This window comes from Coenobita brevimanus, chromosome 63 (assembly GCF_032717465.1).
Source record: "Coenobita brevimanus isolate Jiangsu-jjx chromosome 63, ASM3271746v2, whole genome shotgun sequence".
NCBI classification, from domain to species: Eukaryota; Metazoa; Arthropoda; class Malacostraca; order Decapoda; family Coenobitidae; genus Coenobita; species Coenobita brevimanus.
The window spans coordinates 43,229,517-43,240,587 of NC_137016.1; the positions used below are offsets into that span (position 1 = coordinate 43,229,517).

The 11,071-nt window shown below is 45.6% G+C and overlaps 1 protein-coding gene across 1 annotated transcript in view; it reads left to right on the forward strand.

The window, feature by feature from the left end:
- LOC145404453 (ionotropic receptor 21a-like) overlaps positions 1-8,471 on the forward strand; it is a 60,838-nt gene extending 52,367 nt beyond the window's left edge. The window contains exons 6-7 of the mRNA XM_080275971.1: positions 6,250-6,259; positions 8,407-8,471. Of these exons, the coding sequence (XP_080132097.1) occupies positions 6,250-6,259; positions 8,407-8,471 (75 nt within the window). The remainder of the gene's footprint in view (positions 1-6,249; positions 6,260-8,406) is intronic.
- The last annotated feature ends 2,600 nt before the right edge of the window (positions 8,472-11,071 follow it).

Here is an 11,071-nt window from a genome sequence, read left to right on the forward strand (position 1 = left end):
AAGAACAGGAAAATCAAAAAGGAAGAAGGAGAGGAAGGAGGATGGAAAAGGAGTAAAGAAGGGCGAGGGAAGAACGAAGTGGGAGGAGAGGGAGGAAACAGAGGAAGGAAGGAGGGAGAGATGGAGGACACAGAGGAAACACAGAGGGAGAGAAGGTGGAAACAGAGAATGGATGGAGGAAGCAGAGGAAGGATGGAGGGGGAGGAGGAGGAAACAGAGGAAGGATGGAGGAGAAGAACAGGAATGGAGGAGTAGGGAAAGAAGGATGGGGGAATAAAAAGAGATGGAAAAGGTGGGATAGAAGGAAAGGAAGTTAGCTGGAGAAAGAGAGCAGGAGAGCAGAGACGGGGAGGGGGGGAGAAAAAAAGAGAAAAGGGGAGAGGAGGAAAGAAGGCACAGAGAAAGGACTGTGAGGGAAAAGGAAGGGAAGAAGAATGCACGAGAGGGGAAAAGGGAAGAAGAAGAAGGAATGGAGGAACGAATGAAAAGGGAAGCGAAAGAGGAGGGAAGGGTGAATGGAGAAGAAAGACTAAGGAAAAGGGAAAAAAGAAAAGGGAAGGAAGAGATAGGAAAAGAGGGAAGAAGTGTGGGAGAGAGAAGGACAGAGAGGGGAAGGAGGAGGGAGAAGGAGAGGCTTTACGAGCAGTGACCTGGGAGGAAAATAAAGGACGACGAGAAACTGGAGAAATGAAGGCGATATGGAGGAGGAATGAACGGAATATGAAGGAATCGAGAAGGAGGAAAAGGAAGGGAGGGAGAGAGGGCATAAAGTGAGATGGGATTCGAGTGAGAGATGAAGAAATTAGTGAGTAAAAAAATATATACATATATATAAATACACATACATACATATATATATTCCTGAGAGCGAATGAATGAATGAATAGAGGAAGAAGGGAATGAAGCAAGGGAGGAAAGAGGGAGTGTACGAAGGCTGGGAGGATAGACGGTGTAAGAATGAATGAAGGAATGAAGGATGAAGGGAGGAACGCCAAGGGAAGAAGAAATCAAGGTAGGAGGGAGCGAGCGAAGGAAAAAAGGAAGAAAGGAAAAGATTCAGAAGTGGGAGGGTGATTGAGCGAGCGAGGGCAAGGAAGAAGAGATTTAGGAACCACGAATGTGTGTGTGTGTGTGTGTGTGTGTGTGTGTGTGTGTGTGTGTGTGTGTGTGTGTGTGTGTGTGTGTGTGTGTGTGTGTGTGTGTGTGTGTGTGTGTGTGTGTGTGTGTGTGTGTGTGAGAGAGAGAGAGAGAGAGAGAGAGAGAGAGAGAGAGAGAGAGAGAGAGAGAGAGAGAGAGAGAGAAGGGGGGCCTTCAATAGACTGCAAGACCTTTATTTCTCCTCCTCTCCCGTTCTCCCCTCTCCCTTTCTCTCCCCCCCATCTTTCTCCCTGTGACCTTCCTCTGTCTTCCTTCCTTTCCTTTTCTCCTCTTCCCGTCCTCTCATCTCCTATTTCCTCTTCTCCGCCTTTCTTTCATCTCTTCCCCCTCTTCTCCTTTCCTCCTCTACCTTCCTCTTCCTTTCCTCTATTCCTCTTGCCCACATCTTCTCCTCTCCTTGATCTTCCCTCTCATCCTCTTCCTTCTCCTCTCCTTCCCCTCCCACCTTTCCTATATTTCCATGTTTCTCCCTTTCTCTTCTTTCTAATTCACACACTTTCCTCTTCTTCCTCCCGTTCTCCTCCTCCTCTTCCTCCAGCTCCTCCTCCTCTCCTCTCCCCTTTACCCTTCCTTTTCCATTCCTCTCATCTCATGGAATTGGACGGTGTGTATTTTCTAATTACCTCCAGACGACTATATTCAGCTCTGGAGGGAATTCTCAAGCTGGGAGGGCTAGATACGGCCTTCATTCACCCATCCCTATTAGAATGCTCTCTAAAGCTGAATAAAATCGTACGCAGACAGCAAAAACACCCCCAGGAACATGCATGGATGGATGGGGTGATGGCTTCCTTATCGTGGTGACCTAACTTCTAATTTAACTGGTGTACAAGAGCTAAATAACCCACGCAGCCTGACAACGACTATTATTCTTGCTACGGTCAGACGACTTGGTTCATCCTAGGGTCTGAAAATAATCTACGTCCTTCCTCTTAGCCACAGGATTGTTAATTATTTATTTAATTATATTTTTTCCCATAACCGACAAACTATTTTATTCAGCTTAGGTAAGGTTAACTCAGGCTGAAGGGGTTACAGTAATAAGTATACTGCCGTAACATTTTTATCGATTTCTCTCTCTCTCTGTAACATAAGAGAGAATCATGATAATAAATGGTAGGCACTGCAACTGAATATCTTTACAGGGATATACTTACGTCAGACACACATCACAATCCAAGTAGGTCTCTCTCTCTCTCTCTCTCTCTCTCTCTCTCCATCTCTCTCGCATATAGCAAAATCAAAAAGAAAAATGTGAAAATTCAAAAGAAAGAGGAGGGAGGAGGGAGAGTGAGAGAGACACAGGAAAGAGGGGAGGGAAGATGAAAGAGGAAAGGCTGGAGGAAAGATTAAAATGGAGGAGAGATAGGTAGCTGGCCGGAGACAGGATGAAAGGGAGGGAAGGAGGCATAGAAGGACACGGGGAGAGATAAGGAACAGGGAGAAGGAAGAAAGGAGGAGGAATAGCGAAAGAGGGAAGAATGGAGATATCAAAGGAGTACAAAGGAAAGCACACAGCAACAAATCTACTGCTTCTTCCGAGACTAATTTTTGAGTGTGCTATAAATATACCTACTCACTGTTAAAGGAAGGTCCCTAACACCACCTCCTTACCGATTTACTTTTGGATACGGCTGGTTAACATCAATCTGTATGCTATTTATGCTGAAAATGTTGTTTTTAGATTGACTTAAGTGACACGAAACATGGTCAGAAGCAAGATAAATAGCTTAGGAAGAGGTATTACGGAGCCTCCTTAATCGACGAGAACACGAGCCTAAGAGCCAAGGGTTTGCATTCTCGTCGGGTAAAGAAGCTCCCTAACATCTCTTCCTTACTGATTTATTTTTAAATATGGGTGGCTAATATCCTTCTGGGTATTTATGCAGCGTATGCCGATAATGGATGGATTTATGTAACAGAAAAGGACGGAAAAGTGTTAAAAGAAAACTGCATACAGAAAGGTGTCAGGGAGCTTTTTTACATAATGTGAATATAGACCAATAATATGGGGTCATATTCTAAGTGGCTTTGGGGAGGTTTTGTCTGTGATTTCATCCACTGGCAGAAGGAAGATGAAAGAGTGAAGGATGAAAGACAGAAGTGGGAGTGTAAAGTCACCTGTAGGCTGACGGAAGACGAAAATTAAGGAATGAAAGACACAGGAGGACGGAAGGAGGACAGGAAAGGGCAGACACCCAAAGCAGCTTTACATCGAATGAGTGGATGGTGAGCGCCCCCTACCTACCACTAATGACAATAATAATAATAATAATAATAATAATAATAATAATAATAATAATAAAATAATAATAATAATGAAAATAATAATAATAATAATAATAATAAATGAAAATAATAATAATAATAATAATAATAATAATAATAATAACAGTAATTCATCATCATCATCCAATCCTACGTTGCCCCATGAGAAGAGTAGGAGCCCGGGGCTAGGCAGTTGGTCCTGACATTTAAGATGAGAGTGACCAGCCTCACTCATCCCTGAGTGGCATTATGTGAGCAATAAACCCCAACCACCCCCTGGATATAAACCTTCACCGGCTCAATCCGATTGGAGCGTAATAATTACCCACTAAACCACCAGGCGCCAAAATTTGGTTATATGGTTACAACCCAGCATAGTATATTGGTTTCCTGGTGTACAGGGAACCATTTGGCTTGTCACTCAGTGTAGAGTCACCCACAGGCAGAAGGAAGAGGAAAGAATGAAGGAAAGAAGAGGAGGGAAGGAAAGAAGAGGAAGGAAGCAAAGTAAGAAGGAAGACAGGAATGGGCAGGCATCCATGAGAAGCACTACATCGAGTGAATGGATGGTGAGCGCCCCCACCTACCATTAAATAATAGTAATAATAATAATAATAATACCAATAATGATAATAACAACAATAATAATAATAATAATAATAATAATAAATAATAATAATAATAATCTGATGATTGCAGGTGAGGGCGTCCACCATCCACTAACTCGATGTAGTGCTGCCTCCAGACGACTCTACACCGAGTGACAATCCAATACGTCTCTAAGCTGGATGGTAACCATATAACCAAATGACGCCTTGTGAATAGTGAGTTAAGACGCTCCAGGCGGGTGGAGCCCGTAAGGGTTTCCATCGGGGAGATGCTTGGGATTTGTTGTTCACATAATGTCACTCATGGACGAGTGAAGCTGGTCACCTCTGCCTTAAATGTGGAGACTGTGAAGCCTACCCCCAGGACCCTACCCTCCTCACGAAGCAAAAGGGACTGGATGATGGATGATGGAGGGAAGGAGGGAGGAAGGGATAATGACGACGACACCAATGATGACGATGATGATGATGAAAAACAGTAAGCAATTAACACAAAGAACAATAATACTCCTTCTTACCATTATTCTAAACATAAGAATCATAAAAGTAATATACGAGCGACAGCAACAACAAGTCACAGAAATAATGACAACAAAAATTCCAACCTAAACTGCAGTGAGACTCGTAAATAAAGGCAAGCGTGGCAGAGTCTAAGGCAGGGAGAGGAAGTCGTCGGGTCTGGAAACACCGTCTGGAAGGACTGGAAGGAGGTAAGGAAGACATGGGGGACATGAGGAGGAAGAGAAAGGAAAGAAAGAGTATGGTAGAGGATGAGAGAGAAAGAGTAGGGGGAGGAAGAGAGTAGAGAAAGAGAAGGGGAAGGAAGAGAGATGGGAAGAAGTTGGTGGGGAGTACGAGGAATGAAAGAGTAAGGGGAGGAAGAGGAGAAAAAGAGTAGGGAAAAGAAGAGAGGAAAGAAAGAGTTGGTGAGAGGAGAGAGGAGTAAGGGGAGAAAGTGAAGAGAGAGAAAGAGTAGGGGAAAATGAGAGTGAGAGAGAATAAGGGAAAAAGGGAGATGTAAAGGGATGAGAAGATAGAGTGGGAAAGAGAAAAATGACAGAATAAAACGGATAACGTACGGAAAATCAATCAAATGTAAGAAAAAGTGAAACAGTTAGAGAATTGAGAGAGAGAGAGAGAGAGAGAGAGAGAGAAGGAGGGACGTTAGGCCTGAAGAAGAGGTGAGAAGGGCATGAAGGAGGCGCGGAAGAGGATGAAGAGGAGGTAAGAGGGATGATGAGAGACGAGAACAAGATGAAAAGAAATGAAGGGGGGGAGGAAGTGAAGAGAGGGAATGCGAGAGGTGACGAAGAGAGGGAATAGGAGAGGTGAAAGAGAGGGAAGAAGGGAAGGAAGGGGAAGGTGAAGAGAGAGGGAGGGAAGGGGGAGGTGAAGAGAGAGAGAAAGAGGGAGGGAGGAAGGGAGGGAAGGGGGAAATGAAGAAGAGAGGGAATGGGGAGGTGAAGAAAGGGAAGAAGGAAAGGGGGAGGTGAAGATGAGAATGGAAGGGAAGGGGGAGGCGAAGAAAAGAGTGAGAGGGAAGGGAGAGGTGAAAAAGATATGAGAGAGGGAGGAAAGAAGGAGGTGAAGAAGACAGTGGAAGGGGAGAAAAGGGTAACGAAGAGAGTGGGAAGAGGGAGGCGACAAAGAGTGAGGGAGAGAAGGGAGAGGTGAAGAAGAGAGGAGGGAAGGGGAGACGAAGAAGAAAGAGGGGAGAGAAGAGGGGGTGAAGAAGAGAGACAATAGGGAAGAGGAAGATGGAAAGGAGACAGGAGGGAATGGGAGGGCGGAGAGGGGAAAGGAAGGAAGGGGAAGGTGAAGAAGAGAGCGAGAGACGAGGGGAGGGGAGATGAAAAGAGCGAGAGGGGAGGGAAGGAGGAGGTGGGGAGGAGAGGAGGGAAGGGGGAGATGAACAAGAAAGAGAGGAGGTAATTGGGCAAAACACAAAGGGGAGAGGACTGTATGATAAGAGAAGAGAGGTCAAATGGTATAAGAATGGTATAAGAAAGACCTCTATAGGAAGAAAAGGACAACAGAAGTGGTGAAGGAAAATGAGGAGAGAAATAAGAATGAATAATGCAAAAAAAATGAAGGAAACTAAAAAGAAGTATGAAGAAAGAGGGGAAAAAAATGAATAAAGACCAAAGTGGTGAAGAAATATTTTGTGGCAAAGTTAGATTAATTTTGTAATCTTTATGTGTCAACCTGTTCCCAGGTATCGACAGGTCAGAGGGAAAAATAAACTCACTAGAAATTTTTATGTTTTTTATATTCCTGCGGATTTCAAAGCACTCAAAAATATTTCCTCTCGGCCAATATTCTGGTGAAAAGAGGCCAGTCCTTCCAGGCTTTCATCCCCGGGTGACGAGATAAATGATAAGAGAAAGTACTGACCGTCAGAAGAAAGAAATGGAGGAGGTGAAAGAAACGACAAAAGAATGAAGACAGGACGAAAGATGAAAAGGCTAGGTAGGAGGAATCACTTTCAATGTAGGGAGACGAGATAAATCATAAGAAAGAGTAAGGAAAGACATTAGTGAGGAAGGAAAGAAGAGGAGGAAGGAGAGAAAGGGGATGATATAAAGAAATGATGACAGAGGAGGACAAGATGAAGGAAGGCAGAAAGGGGGGGAAGTAAGAGTAAAACAGAAAACTGGATAAGATGAAGGAGACGAGAGGGAAAGTGGATGGAAGGAAGGAGAGAAGGAAGAGAAAAGGGAGACGGAGGAAGCTTATATTGAGTTCCTTCATATTGAGATGTTGGAGGGGAAACCTGAGAGTTCAAAAGAGACTGAGTGGTGTGTGTGTGTGTGTGTGTGTGTGTGTGTGTGTGTGTGTGTGTGTGTGTGTGTGTGTGTGTGTGTGTGTGTGTGTGTGTGTGTGTGTGTGTGTGTGTGTGTGTGTGTGTGTGTGTGTGTGTGTGTGTGTGTGTGTGTGTGAGAGAGAGAGAGAGAGAGAGAGAGAGAGAGAGATACAGGTAGACGACTAACTCTCGACAATATGAAGACTTTACGGCGAACATGTACATAGCCTGAGGGGGTGTGGGGGAGGGGAGAGGGGGCAAGAGGGGCTAGGGTGCGTGCGGGAGAGGGCAGGAGGGTTGAGGAAGGGGGAGGAGGAGGGAGTCCAGGGGGGGTGCGTGTGGAGGTGTAGGGGGAGTGGGGGGAGAGGTAATGTGGGGGGATAGGAAGGCGTGGGGACAGGAGAACTGGGGGAAGGGAGGGGAAGGGGGACTGAGGAAGGGAGAGGAAGGGGGACTGAGGAAGGGAGAGGAAGGGGGACTGAGGAAGGGAGGGGAAGGGGGACTGGGGGGAGGGAGGGGGCTGGGGGAGGGGCACAAAGGATTAGGATTACAAAGCTGTACAAAGGAAAGCAAACAGCAACAGATCTATTGATTCTTTCGTGGCTGTTTGGCATAGGGAAAGGGGAGGGGGTGGAGGAGGGAGAGCTGGGGGAGGGGGGAGTTGGGGGACGGAGTGGGTAATGAGCAAAAGGGGGGAAGGACACGTACGAGGGAGGAGGGGGATACGTAGGGAGGATAGAGGAATGTGCAACTGAGTAGGGTGCGGGGGACAAGAAAAGGGTGAGTTAAAGGGATGGGAAAGGTAGGTGAAGGGAGGGAGACTAAAATTGGAGGTAACGATGAGATGGAGTGGAATAGAGAAGACGAAGAATTTGGACTGGAAAAGACGAGAGGAAGGAGGAGGAAAATTCGAAGACAGGAGAAGTAATGAAGAATACGGATGGTGGAGAAAAGAATGAGTAAAAGTGAAGGAAATGAAAAGGAATGAAGAACACAAGGTGAACAGGGGACAAAGCTAAGCGAAATAAGAACAGATAATAAGACGGTGAGGAAGAAGTAAGAGGGTGAATATGAAGTAAGAGGGTGAGTATGAAGCGAGTGAATACAACGTAAGGAGTAAAATAGGCTCAAAACAGTGAGTAAGTGGGTGAATAAGAAGTAAGGCAGCGAGAAAGTAATGAAGATGGTTGAAGACAGAAAGCAAGCGAGCGAATGAGTATGACGTGAGTATGAAGTAGGGTAAAGGTAGCGAGATGGGAGCGAGTAAGGTGTGAAGTTGCGAGTAAGGGAGTGAGTAAGATGTATGGAGTGAAGAATCCTGAAGACAACGTGTGAGTAAGTATGAAGCATGAGAATAAGGAGTTCAGCCTCAGGACGGCGAGTAAGGTGGTAGGTAAGGTGACAGTGAGTATGAAAGTGAAGAAGCCTCAAGACTGCGAGGGAGGAAGGGAGTGAGTGAGTGAGTAAGAAGTGGGTAAGGAGAAGGATGAGGTGTGGAGTGGGCCCAATTAGGCAGGCCAGGTGGAGTGTCAATTAAACCCCCCTTAACCATGCTCCTCTCACCGCTAGTTGACCCTCTCAGCCCAACACAGCCAAGTGCAGCTCAGCCCACCCCAGACCTAGGCCATGAATAGACCGGACCAGGCCAGCCCAACCTTGCTTACCCTAGCCCAACCTTGCTTACCCTAGCCCAACCCACCCAGTCTTATCCATGCCAGCCAATCCAAGATCAGACTAAAGACCAAACTAGACCAGACCTGATCCGCCCAGTCCAGCCTACCCTAGTCCAGCCCAGCCCAGTCAATTTAATCTCATCCATCCTATCCCCGTGGACGTGTGTTCGAATCCCGGCTGGGGCAGGGAACAGTTTAAGGATTTGTATTTCGTTAAAGAAGACTACAGATCTACCAAAAATCCGCCGACATGTAAAAATATCCTCGCAAATACAATACACTAATCCTAGATGAGACAGCTCTGGCTTGTATTCAAAATAAACGGTGGGTGTTAGTGTCAAAGTGGTGACATTTAGAAGTGCATGGTACGCAGGCGAACTGATGGACCTCAAGGAACGGGCTTTGAAACCTAAAGCCCAGAGTTGGACACATTAAAAAAAAATCCCTCCCAGCCTAGCCCAGTCCAGTCTACCCCCAGCCTAGCCCATCCATTCCCACCCCACCTCATCCCATTCCGTGAATACTGCCACGGCACGAGAAAAGGGGAAAGGAGAGAACTGGGTTTACCTGGAATTAAAAAGGAATGAAGTCATGCAGGATTGGAACAACGGAGGAAAGACACAGGCCTGGGGAGACATGTGAAAAGGGGCTGAGAAAGGACGGAAGCTGTGTTAGTCCCTTCAATCCGGTGACGTTTCATCCATTTATTCTAGGTACTTCCAGAAAATTGGTCCATACACTGGAAGACCTCTTGTACTGACCAGCGACATACAGGTTATATGCGTAACCCCTCTAATTAAAACAAAAAATAAATAAATAAAAAAATCTCACCTCAGCTAAACATAATCGTGCGAAAGACACAAATATAAAGTGGATATTACGTCATCGAAGTAACGGAATGATGCGGAAGAACAAGAGAATGAGGTTTTTGATGTCGCCATGGATGTGGGTGTCAGTGTGAAGGTGAGTGAGGATGTGGGTATGGGTGTTAAGAGGAGGCGAGAGGGACTATAATGAATAAGAGTGAGAGAAAGAAAGACAGTGTGAATTTAGGAAGAAACAAATGAACACAACAAAAAGGTCCAAGTAAATTAAGATGGAAAAGAGGGGGAGTTTGATGTGAGAGTGTAAGAGGGGTATGTGGAAGAGAACAGGTGAGGGTGAGGGTGTAGGTATGAGAGTAGAAAGTGTAGAGGGGATTTAATCTGACCAAGAGTGAGGGATGGAAAAATGGAGACTGGAGATGAAAAGTTAAACATGGGATAGAATGGCGGAATGAAGGGGCGTAGGGAAGGTGTGGATGCGGAGTGGAGCGAGGCAGCTTGTAAGAGGTGGAATGTGTAAGTGTGGGGGAAAGGTGTGTGGATGTGGGGTGGAGTAGGGGAGAGTGGATGTGCGGTAGAGCTGAAATGTGAGAGCAGAAATATGAGTGTGTGTGCAGAGGTGGAGTATGCTTGAGTGTGTGTGCAGGGGTGGAGTGCAGATGGAGAGATGGGATGAGAGGCACGGAGGTGAAGAGGTGTAGCCGGGGAGAATGTGGATGAGACAGAGTGTGGAAGAGAGTGCAGAGGTGAAAGGAAAGAGAATGTATTTATACAGAATGAGGGAATGTGAAGAACTGAAATGTTTGAAAGTGTAAAGAAATGCAGTACTGGAGTATGCATACATATGGAATAAGTATGGGTAGAATTGGTGTGTGTGTGTGTGTGTGTGTGTGTGTGTGTGTGTGTGTGTGTGTGTGTGTGTGTGTGTGTGTGTGTGTGTGTGTGGTATGAAAGGCCGAGAGGTGAAGAGGACACCCTGAATATGAGCTGACAAATACGAGGGGCACTGAGAGGAGGGGGCCTTCCTCTTTCATTTCGCTCATATACATTAATTAACACATTCACTACGAAGGTTTCTCTCCTAAGCACAGAAGCATCGTCTGGTGTGCCCCTCCCCCCAAATAAAAGGACACTATTTTTCTGATGAGGTTAATGGAAACTTTCAAAGAGAGTATCTAACGTATCTAACCCTTCATTTCAAAAGGTCTCTCTTGCGATGGAAGAAGTCGCTGGCGTTAACATAATAAAAATAAAAAGTAATGGTAATGAAGATGTAAGATGGAACCCTTAATAGCGCATACCCATACATATATACACTTTCATTCATAAATATATCCCGCATATGTGGTCATTTACATATTTTTACCAGTGCCACGAAATATAACTTTTTCTATAAATGGGATTCTCGCAGCCCCTACGAGGACCACTGCAAAACGGGACCTTCTCTTCGAACGGGGAGGAACAGTGACCCACTTCCCATGTTGGCGAAATGAGAATTGGGAAGGGATGTCAGCAATGGGATAATTCATGTGAAAGTCGAGGAGGTGGAATGGTTATGTGTATCAGAATCTGTATGTCATCGGCATGAATTAGATGGAAGCAAATAAATATAAGTGCAAGTATATGAAAAGACGTAATACCAGCCTTCACTTCAAATATTTGCCACGGCTCAGATTGAACCCTTGACGCGGAGGAAACACAACTCCACCACACTACCTCACCTCCATAACTCTATCA